General features: G+C 55.8%; 1 protein-coding gene across 1 annotated transcript; it reads left to right on the top strand.

Annotated features, from left to right (window-relative positions):
• Window positions 1–2,221: 2,221 nt before the first annotated feature.
• On the top strand, window positions 2,222–25,538 carry P2RX3 (purinergic receptor P2X 3; the record flags this gene model as incomplete). The annotated part of the gene is made up of 12 exons (XM_081099965.1): window positions 2,222–2,340; window positions 9,218–9,353; window positions 9,725–9,796; window positions 10,024–10,087; window positions 10,657–10,750; window positions 11,008–11,085; window positions 11,517–11,658; window positions 12,144–12,280; window positions 24,137–24,230; window positions 24,483–24,548; window positions 24,911–24,988; window positions 25,425–25,538. The coding sequence occupies 12 exons, from the start codon at window positions 2,222–2,224 to the stop codon at window positions 25,536–25,538; spliced, it is 1,194 nt and encodes a 397-aa protein (XP_080956091.1).

The following is a 25,538-nucleotide window of genomic DNA, read 5'->3' on the forward strand; positions in this document are numbered from 1 at the left end:
GAACCATAGAGAGGACGAGCTGGCTAGAGAGGCGCGAGCCCGGCCGGCCTGCGAGGCGGTCACCTAGAGCGTCGGCGGGGCTGGAGGACCTGAGCGCAGCGGGGCGGCGAGGAAGTCCCAACTGCGTGGCGTCGGACTAGGAAATGGGAACGCGTGAGGCTCTTTAAAAACTACAGGCACTGCTTCAGCGAAGGACCAGCTTCCTAAAGAGAAAAAGTGTAGTTTTCCTTTAGCGGGCTTTCCACAGATGCGTGTGTTAGGTGGACGTTGACCCTCTCTTCTGCACAATCGTGGTTTTTGTGGAGTGGAGGGAAGTCTGTGGGCCAAGAAGAAAAATACTTTGACTTGTGGAGAGAAGTGACGCCTCCCACCGGCGGCGAAGAGAACGCGGGTGTTGGTGTCGCCGTGACGGCCCTGCCCTCCCCGGGATCACATGGGATTGGATCCTTTTGGAGATGAGTTCACTGTCCGCGCCCAAAAGCCTCACTTCTCTAACCACAATGTATGGATCGCCCGGAAGAGGCTGGTGTCAAGTTCAAGTGCTGGCGTCAGAGGCACCTTGGAGCCAAAACTGATGCGAAACCGCATCAGCCTGAGAGTGCCGGAGCCATGCCCCCCCTGTAGTCCTAGGATGCATCTTGGAAATCAGAGCGGGCCAGACCTGGAAGGCACGTCTGACTTTGTCTGCTCCAACCTCCTTTTGCAGGTGGCAAGGCTGAGGCCCGAAGAGGAGCCGACCAGGGTCTCAGGGAGTTGGGAGCAAAGCCAGAGCCTAGAACCCAAACCCAGTCCAGTTCTCTTCTGTCATAAGCATATGACTGTACATCCAGCATGACTGGTAATGTGTCCGCATGAAGACAGGGGACAGAATATTCAAACTCAAGATGTCTCTGACAATCCGTCTTAAAGCAGTTAGACCAGCTTGGTGGCTCAATCCCAGGGTGCGAGACCGAGGGTATGCACCACTGCTCCCTGAACTCGTGGCTTTGCCCTCTGGGGAATGGCCTTTGCAGCACGAGCAACGTTGTTCAACTGGATTCCATAAATCCATTCTGAGCTCTAGCTGGTTTGGCTTGGTGGGTAGAGTGTCGGCCTGCGGACTGAAGGGTCCCAGGTTGGATTCCAGTCAAGGGCACATGCCCGGATTGCAGGCTCCATCCTCAGTAGGGGGCGTGCAGGAGGCAGCCGATCAATGATTCTTTCTCATCACTGATGTTTCTCTCTCTCTCTCTCTCTCTCTCTCTCTCTCTCTCTCTCTCTCTCTCCCCTTTCCTCTCTAAAAACAATAAAAATATATTTTTAAAAATTTTCATCATGTATGTTTCTATCTCTCCCTCTCTGAAATCAATAAAAATATATTTATAAATAAATAAATACATATTGAGCGCCAACAGAGTTCTAAGATTTAAGGAAACTAGTGAACAAGATGGAAACTGCACCAGCCTTCCAGGAGCATACAATCTAACAAATGATTCAGATAAGTAAACTGACAGTAAAACAAAAACATAAAAACAATAACAACAAAAAAACACTTGATAATGCTACTCTACAGGTAGAGCTTCAGCCACTGCCAACTTGAGTTAGAAACGTGAACTGCGATTCCTTACTCCCTCCCGGGAGAACAAGAGAGCTGTTTGAGAGACCCCTCCCCTGACCCATTCTATTAAAGGCAACTATGGAAGGGGGGGGGGGGGGGTCTGGCTGCAGAACTGAGTGGCTTAGGAAGACTGGAGTGAAGGGGGTGCTCCTAGAGGGCGGCTATTAGGTGGCTGGGGGATGGGTCATTGTGAGGGGCTTTCAGGAGAGCATAAAGCAGCTGGTGAGCTGGGCTGAGGATGCAGCATAGAGAACGGAATGGTAGCCAGAGTGCAGATGAAGCATGAGTCCCAGAGGGCCCTCTCCAGCTGGATCGCAGGCAATCAGGAGCCAGGGATTGGAGACCCCACCCCTGCTGTGACATCACAGGGGAGTGGGGTGGAGACGAACAAAAAGGGGTCCCCCGCCCTGGCCTTGGACTCTTGGCAGCCCAGAACATCAAGAGCAGAGAGAGCCTGGGCTCTGGGCTAGGGTTGCCTGACTTAAAGGAGCAGGCTCCCCATTCCACAAGCCCCTCTAAACTGCCCCCTCCAGCCCTCCTTGATCCCCGTCTCCCGGTCTGAGGACCTCTGCCTCTGAAGTCACCACTGGGTCCCTCTGAGCGGTCCATGCGCACGCTCTCAGGATGAACTGCATGTCAGATTTCTTCACCTACGAGACCACCAAGTCTGTGGTTGTGAAGAGCTGGACCATTGGGATCATCAACCGGGCAGTTCAGCTTCTCATCATCTCCTACTTTGTGGGGTGAGTCTGAGGCCCTTCAGGGCCCAGGAGGGGAGGGCTGCCCAGTGTCCCGGCCCCCTTCTCCCCTCAGTGGTGCTGTCCAGCTTCCCCAGCTTCCTTCTCCTCTCTTGGGGAAACAGTCTGTTTGGTGGGGGTGTGTCTCAAGGACCGGCCTCTGCCGCCCTCATCGGGTATCTGGTCCCAAGATGGGTTTTCCCTCCAGTGAATCCTCCACAGCTGGAGAGTGGTCTGTAGGCACACACCCCGAGGGGAGTCCTTGCCCTGGCACCACCCTCCACCAGGAGAGGTCCCAGGGGACCATCTCCCCTCTCCCTTCTCTCATCCCCACCCTCAACCAGAGAGCAGGCAGACCAGACCCCCTGACACATCTTCCCACTGACCTCAGTCAGCTCTTTGGGGCCGCAAGAAGACAAGGGGGGCAGAAGGGGACAGAAGACACTGAAATGAGGGAGATGGCGACAGCGTGGTTTCGAGGTGGGAAGGAGAGAACTGCACCCACTTTAGAATGAGGGCTCCCCTCTGGGCATTGGGGGTAGAGGCTGTAGAAAGGGGGAGAGGAGCCCTTGCTCTTGGAGGGTCAGACAAAGCAGGGGGATCTTTCCCTGAGGAGAGAGGGGGGAACATGGGCATCAATGACATTCCAGGGAAGAGAATTTCAGGAGAAAAGTGACTTTTCTGAATATGGTGTCGTGTCCCTCCTCACGAAGCCAGAAATACTCCGCGTTGTCAGAAACTGTAAATTCCCTACTTCTACCCGACTTTGTTCTGTATAACCCATCCTGGAAGATACTTAAGAGCCAGTGAGGTCTAAACACCCCTCTCAGCCCCCACTTCTTTGAGGCACCCCCCCCATTCACACACACCCAGACATGCACACTCACACACACAGAGACAGACACCAGACGTACTCACTCATACACACACAGACACACTCACACAGAGACATACACACCCACACACATAAGCACACACACACACACGCACAAAAGGCCGAGGAGCACAGGATGGCCAGAGAAGAAACACGTTTCTCACGGTCCTTCGCACACGCTGGCGGGCCCCAGGAAATACAGGTCAGGACTTCGAGGGTTTACTTTCCTGGTGTGCAGGTCTCTAGTTCATGCTGATCTTTGAGACAATGGGTCTGTGTGTGAGAGACAGCCAGCCACCGAGGGCTGCCGTGAGTCCGTTCAAGCGAGTGGAAGGAGACATCCTGGGTGCATGCGGCTGGAGCTGCGGGTGAGGGGCCTCCTTGCTGAAGGTCGCAGCCGTGGGAGGGTGTGCGTGGACAGGTGGGAAGACAGGGACTAAGGGATTTGGGCTCCGTGCGCTTGGTGAGAGCCAGGAAGCCCCGGTCTTGCAGATGTTGTAGACAAGGCTGCGCACAGGGACACTAGCGAAGGGACTCAAGCTCTGGGCTCGGACTGAGTGCCCTTGACGCTCCCTTCCACGTCTGAGGTTTTGTGAGATGTTTGCAAATGTTTCACATCGGCATCTCCGGAGACCGGCTCAAAGTTGGTTCCTAAAGGTTCGTGTTCACATGCACGTGTGATGCTGTGACTGTTTACACGCAGCCACACGATGGGATGATGGTGGTCCAGGCAGGTGCCCAAAGCTGCCTCAGCACATTGCCAGCCTGGCCCGGCTCTGTTGGCTCCTGGCAGGAGGTGGTGGGTAGAGGCAGCCAGCTCCTGGACCAGCCTGCTCAGCACCCCACTGCCCCGTCTGTCCCTCACCATGGTCTGATGCGCCGACCACCCCTGGTGCTGGAGCCTGGCCTGTTGGTGCCAGCACGAGATGGCGTCTTGGTATCCAACCCCATTCATCTCCCAGCCTGACAGCTCCCCCCAGAGCAGCTCCTTCCATTTGCATCGTCGGGTGCACTCCGCAGCCCAGCTCTCCCCCCTCCCAATCCCCGCCTGAGCCCCATCTCTGTGCACATGAGCCCATGCACCATTAGGATTTCCTGATTCCATTAATTTAGCACAAAGTGGTTGAGCGTCTCTTCATGCCAGGCATTGTGCACCGAGGCTGGAACAGTGGGCCAAAACAGACAACGGTCCTCACCCTCATGGAGCCTACAGTGCAAGAGATGGGCACTAATCAAATAATCTCTGCAAATACAAAATTTCAGCGGGGGTTCAGGGTTGAAAGAAGAGACACAGTGCTAGGACAGCAGCTAGTGTGCAGGCATTGGACTTGGTCAGGGAGCTAAGGAAGGTTCTCTGCAGATGCGGCATTCAAGCCAGACCTGAAGGACGAGTTGGAGCAACCCAGGGAAGGGAGAGAGCTCAAGGCAGAGACGCCCAGCTCTACAAAGGGAACGGACCTGGCTAATGGGGAGAAGAAAAGAAGGTCTCTGTGGCTGGAGCAGAAGGAGCAAGGGGAGGGGGGTGTAAGGTGGAGGCAGGATTCCAAGTGGACCCCAGACCTCAGACACCTCCGGTCTTTCCTTTTTACAGAAGAGGAATGGAAGGAAAGCTACTGAAACATTCTAGGGTGTGTGTGTGTGTGTGTGTGTGTGTGTGTGTGTGATTGAGAGAGATTGAGAGCGACAGACAGACATGATGAAATATGAATTGAGAAGACCACTCTGGTGGCTGATATGCCAAGGGATTGGAATAGGTAGGAGTGGATGCAGGAAAACGTGTTAACAGGTGGGCAATGGAGAGAGATGACTATGACTTGGGCTCAATAGAATTTGAAAGGATTTGTAACGCTGTGATGTTAATGCTTAATACTCACTTCTTCCACTGTATGCCCATCGGGTAGACCAGATGCACAACCTTGCCTAGGACCTATGACATGAGTCAACCATTTCTCCTAAGCACTCATGGCACCGCACCCCCTAATCGTCTCCACGCGTGCTCTCACCCCCGCCCCTGGCCTCAGTCTGTGATTGACACCACTTCATCACTGGTTTCTCTACCCAGTGCAGGTGCACAGAGAGGCCAGGACCTGCCTGGTGTTTCTCCCACTGTCTTTCCTAGGCCCAGGTGATAATCCAGTCTCCTCTATGGGGTGGGACTTCCTAAGATCCAATCTCTTTTCTGGATCCCATGAAGACCTGAGGAGGGAATAGGAGATCCCTGGGGCCCGAGTTCCCATAAACACTGGCCAGTGCCTGGCCTGAGGTTGGTTTTCAAAAACTAGCAGTGAGGGGAATCCCAGCCCTTTGATGCTCCCGCCGCCGTCGGAAGGACCTGTGGTGGCTGACGGTACCTCTGGCCCCATTGCAGGCCTGCTCTCCCTGTCCTGTTCCTCTCCACCCCTACTCCCCCCCACCCCTCCACCTCCCCCCTCCACCCCTCCACCTCCCCACCCACCCCTCCACCTCCCCACCCCAAGGCCTGACCCACAAGCTCACTATTTGCACAGCCAACCTCTTTGCTTCATTCCAAATGAAGAGTCTGATCTGCCTCATTTCAAATCTTATGTAGAAGCACAGCACATAAAGCCGTTAAAATGGGGAGGCGCTCTAGTTAAGAAAAGGGCTGGAATTCCACCTCCTTGGCCCCCACCCCATCCCCTCACCCAAGGAAGCACCAGAGGCACCTTGTTGAGTAGGTGACAAGCACTAGGTGACAATACTGTGGGAAGACCTGCTGGGACCCCATCGTACAGGTTTAGAGAGAGCAGTGGTTTTCATGTGTCCCCTCTTGCCCCATTGCACCCTTATGATGGGGAGACTGGGGGACATGGAACACCTGGTTGGAAGCCTCCCTCTGATGCCAGAGGTGGGGTGCAGACAGCTCACTTCGCGTCTCCGAGTCTCCGTCGCTGTACCTGGAAAATGGGTTCAGGAATGCCTCTCCTGGGAGCAGTGGCGAGGGGAGGGAACCCGTGTCCGTTCGTCGCCTGAGTTGGGTGACTCAGTAGCAGATGATAACTGTCATTATTGCACAGACCCCACCATCACACCTCCCCCTTCCCCTCAGCCCAGCTCCAGGCTCCCGGAGAGACCCCGTCCTCCATCCTCCGGCACACACAGCACACCCTCCTCACACCCACTCCCTGGCTCCACCCTGCACACCCCACCTGCCAAGGAGCTGCCACCCGCCTTCCGCTCTATAAATAATAAACCAGGAATACAAGAAAAAATAAGTCAGAGCCGCGGAGTCAATGCCAGGAACGAAAGGCTCGGTCCTGCCCCATCGCCTGAGCCCTGGCCTCCAGGGACCCACGCAGCCCTCCGTTCTGGAAATGAAGCATCCCCGCATTCGAGCTGCCCCGCTGACGCCCAGGCCCCACGGGGCCACTGAAATTCTTCTGCCTGTTATTTAACTCGCAGAGAGAAACCTGCTGTGGCCACTCCTCCCCACTGGGCACAAGAAGGAGCCCTGGGGAAGGAGGGGCCGGGGAAGGAGAGAGATTGGTCAGTTGCTCCTCCCAGCCTCTGGAGATGGGCTACGCTGTGAGATGCTTTCCCCTGACAAGGACCAGGATCTAGGTCAGGGGCCAGCTGTGGCCAGGTCCTGACCCCGGACACAGCTGGAGGCCCTGTGGTGAGGCCATTGTGAGCAGCCCGCCGGGGCTGGAACCCACATACAGGTTCCCGTATTTGTGGCGTGATGGTAATAAGGAAGCCGTGTGGTGGGCTGGCGGTAAGGCCTCGGTGAGTCCTGCACGGACGGCACATAGGGTGCTGGGCTGATGACGTGGTATTGGCCATCTGAACTCGGCTTCTCGTTGGCAAATGTTCCCAAACTTTAAAACCGGGGGTGGAAGGCAGGGTGCGTGTCAGGAAACCATTTCATTCGATCGTGCTCAGCGATGTCTCCATCCCATGGCCAAGCACTGAGGTTGGGGGGGGGACGGGGAGAGCGGGAGGGGTGAGCACACAGTAGTACCACCGCTGTCGGCTGGGAGCAGAGAGCTGGGGCCCGAGACTTCCCTCCTCCGCTCTGCAGGGACCCCAGCCACGAGCAAGGGTGCTCATTTTGGGTACGTTTCTGGAAGGTGCTCCAGCCCACCCCACCCCACCCTTGCTGAGGCACAAGACAGCGGATGAGATTTCTACGTGAGCCACACTCCCTTGTGAGATCTTGATGAACACCCACTTCCCTTCCAAGAGGAAAAAGATAAAAGTGCCAAGGAAGCTCAGCTTACGGCTCCCTGGGCTTCCGCAGGGTCGTGGTGTTCACAGGGCGTCCTACAGGCAGGCGGACAGCTCTCAACAGGCGTTCATCAGGATGGGCCGCGATAAGGCCGTGACCATGAGACAGGTGACAGGTTGGGCGCCACCTGCCAGCGCTGGCTGGGCCCCCAGCCTTCCTCTCCTGCTGAAGAGAGTGCACAGGATTCAGGCCGCTGAGACAGGCCTGGCATGGGGGTTCCTCTGAACCCACTCACCAACAGCTGAACAAGCAGCCACTCGCAAATGTCAGCCATGTTCAAACAGGCATGGTGGGCAGGTGCCCAACCCACAAGTGACTCACCCCCTGGCATCTCCCAGCATCGGGGCATTCCAGAGGCCACCCAATCCAACCGCCCCCCCCCCTCCCCAGGGAGGTGGGCATCGAGACTCCTCAGGCCTGTGGCGCTCACCGCCTCCCACCCCAGCCCCCACCCACTCTCGGGGTGAGAAAGCTCCTGGGCTTGAAGTCCTCACCCCTCCTCGTTATAAAGTCCTCGGGTCATCCCACGTGCTGCCCTCCGCACTTCCCAGCCCCCAGATTGGTCTTCTCTGCCCTACACCGTCTCCTGCTCCTTCCGCTCATCCTCGTCTTGTGCCACCTGGTGAGCATGAGAAAGGACCCTAATCCGGCGTTCCAAAAGCACGCCCCTGGATTCCACAAGACGTCACCACGTTTCTCCGAAACTGAGAGTGTGCGGCATTTCCCAAGCTCATGGGGTGAGGTTTTCTCACCTGTGCAATGGGCCCGGGAACAGCATCTGCCTCCCAGCGCGCCTCCTGCTGGAAGCGTGGTGAGTGAGGCCGAGTGGCTTGAGCCCTGAGGGCGGTGGGGGGTGATTACTAACGGAAAGGCGGGCACCTCACAGAAACGCAGAAGGAAGACTGGTCTGCAGGCCCTTCTTGCTGCTGGGGAGGCTGCAAGAGTCTGAGGAGACAGGTGGGAATGGAAGAAGGCAAGGGTCCCTCCCTGATCCCATAGTGGCTGGAAGCAGCAAAAAGAAGGCAATGCAGGTAAATGCCCACTAGGTGACAGCACAATCCAAGGAATAAGATGAGAGGCTCCTCCCTCCCAGCCCAACTCCGTCCACCAGCCAGGTAAAGGCTCAGCCGCTGCCCCTCCCTCCCTCCTCCCGCCTCACCTGAGGCTCGCACAGATGGAGACTCTGCCAGGTGCCCAGTTCCCAAGCATCTGCATCGACTTGTTCATTAACACCTGCTGTGTGCGGGCACTTAGGATGCAGCCATGCACAAAGCCTCGATGCAGGAGTCGGGGGGCGAGGAGCCTCTGCGCCTCCTGTCTCAGGTTCCTGCCCGGGAGGAGGCCTCTGTCACCTGCAGGAACGATAATGCGTTCTCCGCGGGGTGATAGCACCCTCAAGGGGTGAGGATTGGTTTCTGAAGAATAAAAGAGTCTCTTTTTGTGTGTAAAGTGCAAATATACATATAGTATGTAAATTGATATGACGAGTATTAAAATTTCATGGAGGGAGGACGATTATGGGGAAAAGTGTAAAAATGCTCCTTCAGCAGGAAATGGGGGAAGGATGGAGAACAGTGGTCTAAGCCAAGCCAGAGCTCACTGTGAAACCCCCCTCCCCTGCCCCCGCCCCCCCCCCACACACACACACACATGCCTCCCCTGCCAGGCCCCCGTGGTCCATGTCGGCAGGAAGGCGCCCCTGCAGCCTCTGTCTGATGAGCCTACACCCTTCTCTCTTGCTCTCCACCCCGCTCTCTGCCCAGGTGGGTTTTCTTGCACGAGAAGGCGTACCAGGTGCGGGACACATCCATTGAGTCCTCCGTGGTAACCAAGGTGAAGGGCTTTGGACGCTACGCCAACAGAGTCATGGATGTGTCTGACTATGTGACACCACCCCAGGTATGACCCCCCCCCCCCTACGGTAGGTGGCTGTGTCGACGCCCAGACCTGGGCAGGTTGGCAGAGAGACCCTGTGCATCAGTGACCCAGAGCAGTGGCTGGGGGAGGGGGGTTACCCTCCTGAGTCAGCACCGGGCATCCTCTTGTTCTGCCACAACCTGTCCTGTGATCAGGACCACACACAGAGGGAGCGTGAGGGGCCAGGGGGTATTGGAAGAGCCTGGTTTTGGAGCCCATGTCTGCCTTTATTGACCTGTGACCTTGGCCCAATCAGCAAGAGCCCCGGTTTCCCCCTATGTAGAGTGGGGATAACAAGAGTCCCCGCCTCACGAACTGGCACTGTTGCATTTTCCTCTCCTCCTTCTCCCAAGGGCACCTCTGTCTTTGTCATCATCACCAAGATGATCGTCACTGAAAACCAGATGCAAGGGTTCTGCCCAGAGGTGAGGCGGGGGAGGGAGGTTGGGTGAAGCTGGTCAAGGAAGAAGCCGCTGGAGGGGAGTGGTGGCAGGGAGGGGCGTGGGTGTAAGCAGAGGTCCTAGGTCCAGCCTAGGACCTCCACCCGCCCCCCCCCCCGAGGCCCCCAGCTGTGGGGAGGCAGTGGGCACCAAGGGGCTCACCCAGGCCAGCCCGGGGCCCTTCACCCACCCGTGGACCTGTCTCCCCTCAGAGCGAGGACAAGTACCGCTGTGTATCAGACAGCCAGTGCGGGCCCGAGCGCTTCCCGAGTGGGGGTGAGTGGAGCCCCTTCCCCACCCCCTCACAACCCCAATGGTAGGGGACCCCAGAGGAGTTCCCAGTCCAGGGATGGGGGTGACAGCCGTGCCATGAGGTGGTGAGTGATGTCAAGGAGGAGCCAGGGGAAGGAAGAGATGGGTCCCAAATGGCTTCCTAGAGGCGGTGACATTTGAGAAGGACGCTGTGGGACGGAAGGATTTGGCAGGACAGAGGGGCTTTGAAGGGGGCATCCTCGGCAGAAAGAACAGTCAGCAAAGCCTCGGAGGCAAGGAGCAGCCTGCTGTGGCTGGGGGCCTGGGACCTGTGAGAGGAGAGGTCACCTCCCAAGGCTTGCCTAGGGCTGGGAGGGTCAGGGAGAGCTCTGCGGGGCCAACGTGCCACCGGGGACCTCCCTTGCCCTGCCTGTCCTTTCTGTCCGCCTGCAGGATCCCTGTGTGTGTGTGTGTGTGTGTGTGTGTGTGTGTGTGTGTGTATTTGGGGGCCGTCTCTGATGAGGAGGGGTGGAGTGAGGGAAAGGCATGGCAAAGGGCCAGACAAGCACACAGCACTGTCCCCACCCTCCCAGGGATCCTCACCGGCCGCTGCGTGAATTACAGCTCCGAGCTCCGCACCTGTGAGATCCAGGGCTGGTGCCCTGCCGAGGTGGACACAGTGGAAAGGTGAGGGCCTGTGGGAAGAGAGCCCCCACCCAGGCTCCCCTGGGCTACCGTGGGCCCCCCCCCCCCCGGCACCTCTGAGCTTGCAGGGGGTCTTGTGGACCAGCTTCCTCCCAGCTCAGCTCACCTGCCACTCCCATCCTCTGACCCTCAGACCGGAGAGGCCCGGGCCACGTGCCCGTTGGGCGATGTCCACCAGGGAGGGTGGCCCCCGGCGGGGGCTCCCTGCTCCCCTGCCCCTTCCTTCTGTGCTCACACAGGCCTGTCATGATGGAAGCGGAGAACTTCACTATTTTCATCAAGAACAGCATCCGTTTCCCCCTCTTCAACTTTGAGAAGTGAGTCCTCGCTCCTCCCTGAAGCCGAGAGGCAGTGTGCCCACCCCTCGTTCTCAGAGGGGAGGCGATGCCGGTCACCACGGGGTTCTCCCCACTCTCTCCCGGACTCCCCGGGGTCCTGACCCCCATCTCCCAGCCAGGTCTCCCCGCCAGCCCTGACCACTGAGTCTCAGGTGGACTCGGGCCAGTGTCTCTGCCAGCCCCCGACCCCCACCCCGGCCTGGGAGAGGGACATTAGACACGAGCACTCACGACCCTGAGATGGGAGAGAGGGTGACAGGAGGACGATGCCGGGACAGCAGTGAGGCCCCCTGCCTGGGCGCGCGGAAGGGCCCTGGGGCTCGGGCAGGCGGGAGAGAACCTTGTGGAGGGAGGCCTGTCTCCACCTTGACCCTGGGCCTGGCCTCTCTCCTTCCCTCCTCCCTTCCCAGGGGAAACCTCCTGCCCAATCTGACCGCCGCCGACATGAAGACCTGCCGCTTCCACCCTGACCAGGCCCCCTTCTGCCCCATCCTGCGGGTGGGGGATGTGGTCAAGTTTGCGGGGCAGGATTTTGCCAAACTGGCCAGCACGGTGAGGACCTGCCCCCCATTCCGCGGACCTGGGGACCCTTGGGCGGGCGGGGATGCTGGGCCAGCGGAGCAGCGGCGAGGCAGCGCCCCCTGGTGGAAGCATCCCAGTCCTGCCACCTGTCCTGGGCGGTCTTGCCCCCTCACCCTTGCCCGCAAGGCCCGTTTCCCATTCCCTTCTTCACACGTCACCTGCACACAGCGAGGCCTGGGGCTCCGGACATGGCATCGGTGCCACTTGCTCCCGTGCTGTAGGTGAGGGGCTGACGACACCAAAAGCAGGATTTAGCGCCCCCGGGGCTCACCCTGCGCCACGTACTTCCCTCCTCAGCAACAGCGTATGACACCTCCCTCTTCTTTCTCGCTCCTGCGCCCTCCACCTGAGCATGCAGAGCACTCACGTGTCTTATTGGGGTGCTCCCCACCCCCGCCCCGATGACGAGGGCACCGGAGGGCTGCGGGAGGCTCACGCCTGCCCCCTTTCTGCAGGGCGGGGTTCTGGGCATTAAGATCGGCTGGGTGTGCGACCTGGACAAGGCCTGGGAGCAGTGCATCCCCAAATACTCCTTCACCCGGCTGGACAGCGTTTCTGAGAAGAGCAGCGTCTCCCCGGGCTACAACTTCAGGTAATCAGGGGCATCAGGGCCAAGAGGCAGGGGCCGTTCTAAAAACTGCATCCGGCCCTGACCGGTTTGGCTCAGTGGATAGAGCCTCGGCCTGCGGACTCAAGGGTCCCAGGTTCGATTCCGGTCAAGGGCATGTGCCTTGGTTGCGGGCACATCCCCAGTGGGGGGTGTGCAGGGGGCAGCTGATCGATGTTGCTCTCTCATTGATGTTTCAAACTCCCTATTCCTCTCCCTTCTCCTCTGTAAAAAAAAAAAAAAGAAAAGAAAAGAAAAGAAATCGGTGAAATATGTTTAAAAAAAAAAACTGCATCTGAAGAAACAACGCGTATTGGCAGGAAAAGGGCCCATGTTCCCCCATCAGGTTTCTGTTCAAAATGAGGCAGGACTTTCCAAACGGGCAGCTGTCGGAGACAGGCCATCCGGTGAGATCATGGCTCCGGCCGCAGGGAGGATTCGTGCCGGCGGTGGGCGGTGAGGCCAGATGGCCAGGGTCTCCTGAAGTGTTGGGTTCTGTGATGCTGAGTTCGTTTTTCCGCTCTGGCTCTGAGGCCGGAAGGTGCCGAGGCCACGCCTGGGCAGCCCACCCCTTCTTCTGCGCCTACATTTCCTAAGGGTTCTCGCTCCACAGAGCAAGGGCAACAGCTGGTACCATCTTCCCAGATGGGAATTCTGTATTTCTGTCCAGAACCAGGAAATGCCACTGGAGTCACAAGTAGCAATCACAGTGGGCATTCGCTCTTCAGGGCCTTTCGAACAGGAACTCAGGCCAGTCTCTAGCATCTCATTGACATCCCGAAGGCCTTGAGACACAAGAGGCCCCCTCCCCCCTCCCACTTTGCAGACAGGGAACGAGAAGAACCCGGGAGAAGCTACTGGGAACCAGCTGAAAACCCTTAAGCAAGCCCTTGACCTTCTCCCCCTCCCCCTCCTTTCCCATCCGTGAAAGGGCAATGGTGTTATTATCTCCAGGATCCTATCAGCCAGTGTCCGAAAAGCTTTAGCTCTCTGTTCTGTTTTTCCCTTAATTTCTGAAGATCCTGACGTTTCTGGCAGGGCCCTCAGGACTCTGTGTTATACACCGAACAGGCTAATTAGCTAAGTAGGCAGTGATCGGGGGAAAATCCCTATAAGAACATACTACATCTATATGTTCAAGGAATTGCTACTCAAATCTCCTTTGTTGTAGTGGTATTTCACAATATAATGACATACATAAGCCCCCCAAAAATCATTTCACCTTTTTTTTTTTTAACCTTTATCTGTGGCTTGAAAAGGTAATTATCCATTCCATTAAGCTTTATCTGTAATCGTTTAACATATGCATGTGTAATCTCTGGAAAGAAGAACGTTTTTTAAAAAAAATTGAAAGTGCTTTCATAATCAACTCCCAACTTTAAAAAATCATAGGAAACAACACATATTTTAAAGTAGTTTAAAAATACTGTTTGGCTCCCTCGCAGAAATTGGCATATTTATTCAGTCGGGTACATCACACTGAAATCAATACAAAGGATTTCATATGATAGCTTAAAATAGAAACATATTAATAAAATTCTCATGATCTAAACTGCAAGTTTTCATCTTCGTAACTTCCCCCTGGCCATTGGGAATTCTTCAATCCTGCAAATAACTTACTTGGCAGGAAAGCTTATGAAGGGAGTAACTATTGGGAAGACCCTGGCTAGAGGTGTCACACAGCTTTAGAGCAATGTCTTTCATTTAAAGAATTGGTTTGGATGGAGTTCGTTGTCTCCAATGTAGTGTACCGTGGTACACACACACACGCACACACACACACACACACACTCACGAATGCACGCACACCTCGCCTAGGCACAGCAGGATGTGAGGCAGACGGGTCCTACGTAAGCTTGTCTTTGGAGAGACAGGTCAGAGATCTCTAAGGATCCTGAGAACATAAATCCCTGGGGGCCTAGGGGTACCGTCTGAGGGGTGTGGCCTCCACACCAAAGACCTCCAGCCAGAATATGAGGGGGCGAAGCTGCCCAATTTGATCCTGTGGTTTAAAAGACTTCCCAGAGGAATAGCGCTGGTGTGGGGAGTATCTGATGGCCTTAGCAATCAGAGGGCTCTGCCCAAGCTCCCTGAAGTCACTCCCTTGGGTGTCTACCCACTCACCTTCATGCTGTCTTCGAGCTACATGGACACCCAAGGCTAAGCTAGGAGCCCACATAGGGCCTCCTTTCTGAATCCTGAGAGGGAGGAAAAGGGCCACAGGCAGGGTCAGCATGGGCACAGGGCAGTTCCTGGGATGGGTACAAAGTATGCTGCTCCTGAGAACCCCACACGCTCCCTGTGGGTAGGAATGATCCTGGGCACCGTGTGCAAAGTGTGCCCTTTGGTTCGTTGTTCCCCACCCCCACTCTCCACAGGGAGGCGCTACAATCCCCCACTTCATAAGCGAGAAAAGTGAGGCATGCAGACTTAACTATGTTTCCCAGTGTCACAGAGCCAGTAAGCGTGGGAGCCTGCCTGCAGACATTTTCTTGAATGATGTCCACCCCAACCAGGAAGGCTATTCACATGGCTAATCCTCAGAAACGTACGCCTATGTGCTCGTGGGCGAGCAACTAGCTTCTGGGGGGCCACAGGACTTATCCTGGCCTTTTGTCTCCCAAACACATTCCTTTGCCCCTCTGACAGGGGCCAGGTTTTTTCCAGCGTCTTGCCGTCCTGTCCTACAGTTTGTTGCCTTTTGCTCTGGAGGGAATGGAATCCTTCAGCCAAGATTCAGCCTTGTTTAATATGCAGACTCAGACATCCAGAGGCAGCTAGAGACTCGCATTTCCATCACTAATTACTTCTGCAGCTCCTTTCCAAACCCCACCCCCATTTTTGGAGGCTCTTCGCCTGCAGAATCCGAGATTTAGAGAAGCTCTAGCTGTTGAGAACCCCTTGGAGACACCTAGACGGAGGGGCGGTCATTCTACAGATGAGGAAGTAGAAACTTCAAAGGGGCAGTGATGTGCCCAAGGTCACGGGTGCATCTTAGAGTAGCCTGAGAGGCCGTTTGCTCCCGGTGCCTACATCCGTCTCTCGGCAAAGCAGCCCTAGACAAGGGACCACTTCACAAGATGGCCTGTCCGTCATCGGATGGCCTCCCATTCTTGTCAAGATGACCTTGTATTGAGCCAAAATGTGTCTCCCTTCAACCCCCACCCAAAGTACCTGGCGCTGTCCATCGAAGCTTACCTTCGTTTATGTGATCTGAAGGTTTCCGTCTGTCCCTACCGCCCTAAAATTTGCTGGAAAGATTTTATTTTACTCCGAAGTCTATTCTGCATGGCTAAAGACTCCAGGGGCTGCTTTAGCTTATTTGTGGGTGTGGTTTTTTTTTTTAACTTGGTATTTTTAAGAAGCCTCTTTCCAAGTACCTTGAGAGTGTGCAGTTGGTGCGTTCGTCTGGCTTAGCAGTGGGCAAAGGGAAGCATTTTTGAAAATAAGAACTGGCCAGAGTCGCCAGTTCAATGGTGCGAGGGTGACAGGCACCCCAGTGTTAGTGTTCCTGCAGGGGTCAGTTCCTGCCACACAGAGGGGGCCCCCAGTTTACCAGAGCACTCCACTCCCCAGCGCTGGGCACTGGCACTGCCGTGTGTGAATATTGCGTGTGAGTTTGTGAGTGAGGGTGAGTGTCTGTGGGTGAGTGAGTGTGAGTGTGGGTTTGTGTCTGTGAGTGACTGAATGTGTGCGTGCGTGTGTGCGTGTGCCTGAGTGTGTCAGTGAATGGATGTGTGTGGGTGTGAGTGTATAGGCAGAGATGGTACAAAGGCAAATTAAAAATACTGTATCAGTCAGGGTCCCAGCAGGAAACAGATGGCACATGCAAATTGGGTAATTTGAGGAGAGTTTAATACAGGGAGTGCTGCTGGGAGGGTGCAGGGATACCACCAAGGACCCTGCAGTGCCTGGGGCCCGGTCTGAAGGGGCGAGGGCAGGAAGCTCTTCCTGGAACCCGGAGACAGAGATAGGACACAGCAGCCTGAGGAGAACTATGACCCAGCCATGCCCCCTCAGCAGCCAGAAGCCAGGCAGCAGGCCAAGGCAGCCCAGGGCAGGGTGGGGAGGGAAGGGAGGAGCACTGGTGTCCAGTACCAGGCCTACCCACTTTCCTGTGTGAAATCACAGCCCTTTGTTAACTGTTGGAGGTTGCTAACTCTATTACACCCCTGAGGAAAGCAGCACTCAACGTTGATTGTCCAAGGAAAATGCATGTATACGTCGCCTTGAGCAACGTTGCAGGCACTTTCTTTGGTTAAAGGATACTTTATTTCTACAAATAGGATGTAAATGCATCCTCAGAGTGAGAACCCTAAGACAAATGGTAGATCCAGTAATGGCCTGGAAACTGGCTTCACTCCTGGCTGCTCCCTTGCAGGAAATCAGCATCCCACACAGTGTGGTCCGTTTCCTTCTCTGCATATTTATTTAATATTTATTTATGTGGCATAGAATTCCGAGACTTTGAAGACCTCTGAAAGCCTATCCCTGGACCTCAGGTTAAGGGCCCCTCGCGCCCTTTCACACCTATTTTTGACAGGATTGACAGCTCATCGCCCACCCCGCCCCGCACCCCTCATTAGGCAGAGAGAGATTTGGAAACTTGCCCAAGACTACAGAGCCCAATTAAGAGGTTCATCAGGACTCCGACCCAGGAACCTGTCCTATAGCCATTGCTTCTAGCAAACCTCCCGCCATCATATCACTAGCAAAGGAAAAAAAAGGAGGCAGCTCGAGCACATAAACCCAGGAGTGGCTGCTGGGATGAGGAGAGAGAAGCAAAACGGTGCGCTCAGCAATGTCGGACTCCTGGTGCTCCTGCGGGTCCCTGGGACAGCGTTGCTCCTAAAAGGCGCCGCCGTCTTGGCTCTCCTCCCCTGGCGTCTGCTGGCGCTCAGCTGCTCGCTGCGCCTCGTGCTGGAGGAGTTTGTGGTGAGTGTTCCATGTTGGAAATGTACCCGCAGCAGCTTTCACGAAGCTGAGATTTGGCAGCTGAGCTGCTTCCACGCGGAAGCGTGTCGATCGCGAGGTCTTAGGCCAATCGACAGAGACTGGATCGAAGCATGTCCTTGGCTTTGATCATCCCTCCCTCAATCTGGGTTCTTCTCCTCCCGGGAGCCATGGAGATGCGTTAGAGCAGACACCTCCCTCATCACCACAGAAGCACCCGAAGGCCCTCTTGCCTGGGGCGTGTTTTCGTCAATTCTCCATGATCTGTTTTCCTCTTTGCTTTCTTTAGGGTACAGTGGGGTGGGAGGGTGGGGGTAATTAGCATGAGCCTGAATTTATACAGCCCTTTATACCTTTACTAGAGGCCCAGTGCATGAAATTCATGCAGGGGCCTGGGGGGGGGGGGGGTTGTCCCCTCAGCCCAGCCTGCACCCTCTCCAATCTGGGACCCCTTGGGGGATGTACGACTGCCGGGATCGGGCCTAAACCGGCAGTCAGACATCCCTCTCACAATCCTGGACCTCTGGTTCTTAATTGCTCACCTGCCTGCCTACCTGGTCACCTTTCGCTGTCTCTGTGTGCCAGCCTGATTGCCCCTAAATGCCCCCCTGCCAGCCTGGTCACCCCCTAAGTGCCCCCTGCTGCTGGCCAGATTGCCCCCAACTGCCCCCTCCCTGCTGGCCTGGTCGCTCCCAACTGCCCCCCCCCCCCCGCCAGCCTGGTTGCCCCCAACTGCTCCCCCTGCCACCCTGATCGCCCCCCACAGCCTGCTATTCAGTCATTTGGTTATCCCTTCCTAACCCCCCTGCTGGCCTGGTCATAGGCAGCCATCTTGTGAGGGTATGAGGGTTAATTTGCATTTTACGTCTTTATTATATAGGATGACTATTGAGTCCTCACAAGGACCAACATTATTGGGAGAAAATATTGGCTAGCACTCCCTGAGTGCTTATCAGTGAGCCCAGGACTTAGCAAGTGCTCTTGGTGGATTATTAATTGAGTGAAGAGGGAAAATTTCATAGCTGGAAATCGGAAGCTCAGAGGCTTTATTTATGCACCCAAGGCCACACAGCAAATAATGCTGGAGCCGGAATCCAAATCCCGGAGGCCAGGCTCCAGGGCCTGGGTCACAACCACAAATATCCTGCTAGGATGGGTGTGGTTGCCCCCATTTTACAGATGAGGAAACTGAGGCCAAAAAGATTACTCACTGGAGCAGACAGCTAGTAACCTGGCTCTCAGGTACATCTTCCAGCCCTGCTTCCATTGACCTTTCCCTGCCTTGTGAAAGATAAATGAATGATAATACGTGTTTTTAAAAAAGGATCAACAACAAACCATTTTCAGAATGTCTGTCTTTGAGGTTGATTAGGGTCTTAGAATATGAGTAAATAAATATGGCTTGGGCCCTTCTCTACCAGGAGGAGTCCCAGCTTGCTCAGGGATGCTGCCCAACCCCCATGCAATGAGTCTGCCAAGGAGATATTTTCCCATCAGTAGAAAATCAACTGTAAAAGTATATTTCGGCTGGCAGAATGATTCCCCACCAGGCAAAAAGCTTTGCTGAGAACACCACCTCCTTCGCTTAGAAACCCAAATTCCAGGCCCAAGTTTTCCCTCGCAAGTCCAACCCGGATCCTCCAAGCGTGTTGCTGTTTTCCCTGCTGCTGTAACAGTTACGTGTCCCTGCTTTGGGAAGGAATTGCCACCACTCTATGGGATCGTTCCTAAACAGATGTCTGAGAGTTTCCGAGGGATTTGTACATCGTGACAAAAACCCTTCTCCATTCAGCAAACGTGTAGGGCTGCCGCCTGCTGCAAATGTCAGCTCAGCGTGGGGAAGCGCTTCTAACGGTGGGAACTACCCAAAGCTGAAAGTGGGCTGCTCATACAGGTAGTGAGTTCCCTGTCGCTGGAGGTAATCAGGCAATGCAGGAAGCAGCAGGGGGTGGGCAGGGGCTTAGGATTCCAGGGGCCCGAGTTCTGATCCCTGCTGTGCTTCTCTCAGGCCTGGAAAGTCTGACTGTTGCCTGCTGACCATTAGATAATGTACTAAAAGCTCAGTGCCCCCCAGCTCAGCCCTCCCCCAGCCACACTGAACCACCCTTCAGCTAGTGCCATCTTCTTTCTCCCTTTCACATTTGGGGAAAGCAAGAAGCAGAGGTGAAGTGATTTGCCCCAGGTTATGTAAAGGAGTTCAGTGGCAAAACCTGGATCCAAGGCCAGGCTGCCTCATTTCAAAGCCGTAAGCCACCAGCTCCCCCACTGAATTGTTGGGGCCCAAATGAAATGATGGGTGTGGAAGCCTCTAGCCGCTTAGCAGGAGTAAGGGCTCCACATACAGCTGTTCCTGTGTTTTCCCCAGTCCCTCTCCACAAGGCTGGTTCCCCATGGCGGGAACCAGTAGCACCTACTTTCCCATGCAGCCAGCTGCCGGATCCAGATGTTTTCTGTTTGGGAGAGAACAGCCTGTGGTTCGCTCCTGTAGACTAGTTCCACCTGAAGAGCAGGGAGAATCTGGGGCAGCCAGAGGCAGGGGGAGGAAACCCGGAGGCCGATCTGGGAGGTGTCTGGAATCTCTGAAAACATTTATTCCTCCAGCAAGCATTCCCTGCGCTGGGCCCTTGGGCAAAGAGGGGCCCTGGGAGCTGGCTCACAGTCAAAAGTCCAAATTATCACCTTCAGTCTGGTGTGGCGGGGACCATAGGAGAGGCCCGGATCCTCAGATCCTCCCCAACAGGAAAGGTAGCCCAGAGGCATTTCACAGCCTCGGTGCTGGGAAACCAGAAACCAGAAACCGGCTCTCTGGAGAAAGGAAGAAAGCATTTTGCTCTGTGGTGTGTTTGCCGATTTCTGTGGTGTAAATATTCCGCTGTGGACAGTTTCAAGCTGCAAGTGTGAAATCACTGCACGTGGAACTGGGAAGAGACACACCACCTCTTCCACGCATCTCCATCCTCCCAGACCAGGGCACTTCCTGCTTCCCCTTTTCACTGTGCCTTCCCCTGAGAGGGCCTGAGTTTCTTACCTTTAACTCTCCACCCTCAAGCCTCAGCTTTAGAGTTATTTCACATGAAGGCTTCCCTGACCCACCAGCCTCGGTCAAATGCCTGCCTGGGCTGTGCTCTGAGAAAGGTGCTCCTCTCCTTCCCAGCCCTGAAGTCTAATTTGAGCTACTCATGGATGGTGCGATTAATATTTCTCTCCCTCTCATGAGAGCAGAGCTTGGCCTGTGTATTCGCAGTGCCTGGCACAGTGCCTGGCATACAGTGGCTGTGCTTGAAATATTTGTTTAAATCTTGAAAGAATCAAGTCACTGACAGGACCCGGACGGATGAATAGGAGTTTGCAAGGCGGAAGAGGAAGGAGGGGAGCCGCATGGGCAAAGGCCCAGAAGTCTGTGTCTAGGAAGCAGGTGCAGGAGATAGAGGAAGGCAGGTCGTGTGGCTGGCACTGGAGGGGCAGGGCAGGGCATTCTGCAGAGGAGGCTAGGGGAGTGGACTGGGCCAGGTTGGGAGGGGCCCTGTACTCCAAACCAAGGTGCTGAACAGTGGTGTCCTTCTCACTGACTCCATCCCTCAACCAAGAAAACCAAAGCTGGAGAGGTAGGAATAGGAATCAGAGGATTTAGGAGAAATCTGGGCCCGGGCAGGTGTAGCTCAGCCTTTCGCCTTTTCAGGTGAGGCGTTGGGGGGTCCTCCTCCTGACACGTCATGGCTCTCCTTCCTTCCTGTTCTACTCCCAGCCAGGGATTCTGGGTGGAGAGCCCCACCCTGCAGGTGCAAAAGGGGGCCCTCAGCTAGAGAATGAAAAGAAATGAGCCAGGACTGGACAGAAATCGGGCATCAAAAAGAACCGTCTGAAATGCAGGCTAAGAGTCTGGGCGGTTGAACAGGACCTCCTGAGTTCGAATCCCAGCTCCGCTCACTTGACTATTGCTGTTGTGACCTTAGACAAGTTGCTTAACCTCTCTGATCCTGGCGACTCCTCTGTAAATGGGAATCGAAATGGCACTAAGTTCCTTGGTGTTGCTATGAGTATTAAATGAGTTAGTTACTTGGCATTAAGCACATAGCACAATGCCAGGCACATAGTAAGCACCCAATCGATATATACGTTGTCTGTTATTGTTGCTAATACTATTATCGCAGGGAGGCAGGAGGTGTGATAGTTAAGGAAATTGTAGATGTTACGAGTCCACTTTATCTTGATCTTAGGACCTGCTTTAAGCACTTACTAGATCTTGCTTTAATTACTCTATCTGAACGCTGTCTCGTCTGGCCTTCCTCACTCACTTCTCAGTTGAAAGAAAAAGCTCAGGAGGTTGAGTGACTTGCGTGGAGTCAAAAGCTAGTTCAAGACACCGTGGGGCCGCACCCAGACCTCCTAGGACTTTCTTAGCCTCATAGGACTGTAGCATCATTGGAATTCTCTCTATCTTGAATGACTCCCCAGTTTTAACTCATCCTCTAACTCAGGCTTCCTGGCTATAAAATCACAGGAGTTTGCAAGCAGTTAGATATTGCTCATCGCGGTAACAAACAAACCATCTCAGTGGCTAGTATGTACTGCTGGCACAGTACACCAGGGACCAGTGGGGGCGGAGCGCTCAGGAGCCTTCAGGGGTCTGGGCTCCTGCCACCTGTTGACTCAGTGGTCCCTACACCCTGACTTCTCCCCTGGCTCTTGAGCAATTAGCCACGAGGAAAGGGAGGATGGGGAGGGTTCGCTCTGATACCTGTGGGCCCAGAGGTTACATACCGCACCTCCCTTCACATTCTTTGGCAAGAACTCTCTGAGGTGGGGCCCCAGCTAGATGCGAGGGGCTAGAACACGTGGCCCAGCCGCATGCCAAGAGGGAAGGTATCCCAGCCCTGTGATCGCCCAGTCTCTGCCCCATGGTTGGGCCACATTCTGTGACCCCCACTGGCCGCTCTGGAGTGCAGAAGTCAGGACTCCTGGGCCCTTCTCTCTGTGGCCGGTCCCCTGCCTCCGGCTGGTCCCCTCCCTCCTTCCTGGCTCGAGGTTCCCTCTCCCTCCCGCCCCAGAAGAGAGCGGGCCCTGCCAAGCCTCCTCCGAGGATGGGTGGTGGATGAGATAATGATCTTATCATGCGTACTGCCTCTTGGAAGGCAGGGGCTGGCGAACAGCCAAGTCGCTTTGGTTCTTCTCCCTGTTCCCTCCACATTCCTTCCCAAGATAAATTTAGCCAGCCCTCGCTTGGAGAGGCAGTGCCCAGGATGCCGGCTTTCTGCTCTCCCAGGCGATGGCAGAGCATCTTTCATGGCTGCAGCCTATGGCCAGGAATGCAGACCTCGGGACAGGATGCAGTCCCGGCCTCCGCCCTGCCCCAGACCTCAGCCACTCGCCCTCCCACCCCTGCCCAGTGCCCACGGGCTTCCGCTGCCACAGCCCAGACAGCGGGGACTCTTCCCCACACGTGTTCTTCGTCCAGGCCTGGATTCTCCAGCGGAGGGAGGCAGGGCACAGAGCGCAGAAGGACTCGGAAGTCTGGCACCAAGGCCGCCCCTGGGCGTCAGAGGCAGGACGGTTCAGGTTAAGAGCAGGGCCTTTGCCCAGCCAGTGTGGCTCAATGGTTGCGTGTTGGCCTATGAAGCAGGAGGTCACGGTTTGATTCCCCATCAGGGTACATGCCCAGGTTGCAGGCTCTCATCATTGATGTTTCTTTCTTTCTCTCCCTTCCTCTCTGAAATCAATAAAAATTAAAAATAAAAGAGCAGGGCCTTTGGAGCTGTCAGTGTTGCCACTCACCAGTCTCCTCATCTGTAAAATGGGACACCGGAGTCTGCTCCCTGACACTGAGGTCCACTCATAGGTTTGCACCCTTTTGGTGCTCTGTCCATGGCGGGTGTGGAGGTGGTGAGGGTCCCTACTTAGGCTCAGGCCAACCTGAAAGCCAGTGAGGGCTTCCCACAGCCTTCCGTCCGGGCCTGACGCTGTTTTTGCAAACTTCCTTAAAATCTCCTGCGAGGCCTCCTTGGAGAATCATGTTCTTGGACCTCCTCATCTTTCTAGAAACGACTTCCTCTCTGGGGTCCATCCCCTTCTCCTGCTGGTGCAACTTGAATTCAGACCATGTAGTTGGTCTGTGACGCCTTCTGCCACCACCCCCAGACCCTAATTGATCCTGTTCATGAAGATGGTCCAGCCCCTCTCCTCCAAGCCTTTGTGTCTTAGGATTAGGAAGTCGTGAAGTGGCAGAGCCTGGCTTCGAACCCAGTCCGGCTGAGAAACCTGCAGAGAGGGGAGAAGGCCGGGCCCTGGGCCACCCAAGCAGACAGAACTGAGGAAGCATGGAGTCCTGGCTCAAACGCTCGCACACGTCAGAATTATTGAGGGAAGTTATTTAAAAGGAAGAGTCCTGCCCTAACCGGTTTGGCTCAGTGGATAGAGCATCGGCCTGCGGACTGAAGGGTCCCAGGTTCGATTCCGGTCAAAGGCATGTACCTTGGTTGCGGGCACATCCCCAGTAGCGGGTGTGCAGGAGGCAGCTGATGGATGTTTCTCTCTCATCGATGTTTCTAACTCTCTATCCCTCTCCCTTCCTCTCTGTAAAAAATCAATAAAATATATTTTAAAAAATAAAAATAAAAGGAAGGGTCCTGAGCCCCACCCACAGGGATGCTGATTCCTGGGTTCAGGGTGGGGCCTGAGAAGCTGTCTTTTTAACCAGCCCCCCAAGATGCTGCCTGCAAAGGGGGTTGGCTAACCTGGGGGCGGAGACTCAGACACAGGTTGGGCCATGGCAGGTGTCCCACCAAACCATCTGTAAGGGCTGCGCAGGAAGTGACGGTCGTAGGCTCCCGAGGACCCCGTAGGTTCAGGCAGGAGCCCACAGTGGGACCCGCCTTTGCCTCTGACCCCCAGGTTTGCCAAGTACTACAAGTTGGAGAATGGTAGCGAGTACCGCACGCTCCTAAAGGCTTTTGGCATCCGCTTCGACGTGCTGGTGTACGGGAACGTGAGTCCTTGGGCTGGGCAGGTGGGTGGACAGGGGAGGAAATTCAGACCAACCCTGGGCCCGGAGAAGACTCCTGGGCAGGGGTGAGGGGCAGGGTCCTGCTGCTGACCAGCTCTGAGACCCTCAACTGCTCACACCTTCTGTCTCCATACCTGCACCATGAAGGGGTGGGGCCTGCTGCTCCAAGGTCTCTCTGGCCTCACCCCTGCCCTGCTGGACTCCGCCCACTCACCTTGGTCTTTGTGCACACAGGCAGGCAAGTTCAACATCATACCCACCATCATCAGCTCCGTGGCAGCCTTCACCTCCGTGGGAGTGGTGAGTTCAGCCCCGCCAGGCTCTGTTTGGTGGCCGGTCAGGGTGAGGCCCCTGCTGGCAGGTGTGGACAGGGAACTGAACCCAGGTAAGCCCTGCTTCAGCTTAGACTGAAAAGCCCAGCCTCTTGCCAGATGCTTCCGTCTCCTGCACCACCTCCCTGCTCAGCTAGGCCCTGCTTTGTCACCTGTAGTCATGGGGAGCGCACTGCCTCCTCAGCAGCCTCCCATCTGCAGGAGGCTGGCCTGGTACAAGTTCCTGGGCCTCCCCATGCAGATGGGGGCGGAGACACAGACACAGCCCCACCCCCAGGCCAGTGCTGCCCTGGCCGGCAGCTCAAGGCCTGCCCTCCTTTCCTCCCCCAGGGGACTGTCCTCTGTGACATCATCCTGCTCAACTTCCTCAAGGGGGCCGACCAATACAAAGCCAAGAAATTTGAGGAGGTGAGTGGGGTCCAGGAGAGGCAGCGAGACAGGGCATGGGGGCCACTGGGCTCCAGGGACTCTCAGCGGCTCACCTTCCAGGGGCTTCTGAAGGGGCTTCTGAAGGGAAGTTCATTGGGCCTCGGTGCATACTGGGGGTCCAGACCTGAGGGGTTTGGCCAAGAGCGGGCTCTGTGAGAACCACGGGGGCTCTGTGGGTGGTTGCTGTTGCTGTCCCAGCTGCTCATCGTCCCCTCTCCATTTCTGGGGCAGGGAAATCCTGCTATGGGCTGGCTCTGGGTTCTGTCTGCCCTTGAGATGCATGGATGGAGTCCTGGGATCACACAGGCGCACTGTAGCTCCCCAAAGACCAGGCTGCGCGCCCCAACTGCTGAGTCTGTCCCGTGGGGTCCTTGCCCATAGTCAGAGCACCCTCATGCCAGCCTTCTGCCTGCAGGTGAACGAGACGACACTGAAGGTCGCTGCCTCGGCCAACCCAGTGTTCCCCAGCGACCAGACCCCGGAGGAGAAGCAGTCCACTGATTCAGGGGCCTTCTCCATCGGCCACTAG

The sequence above is a fragment of the Myotis nattereri genome (genome assembly GCF_964212035.1).
Source record: "Myotis nattereri genome assembly, chromosome: 9".
NCBI classification, from domain to species: domain Eukaryota; kingdom Metazoa; phylum Chordata; class Mammalia; order Chiroptera; family Vespertilionidae; genus Myotis; species Myotis nattereri.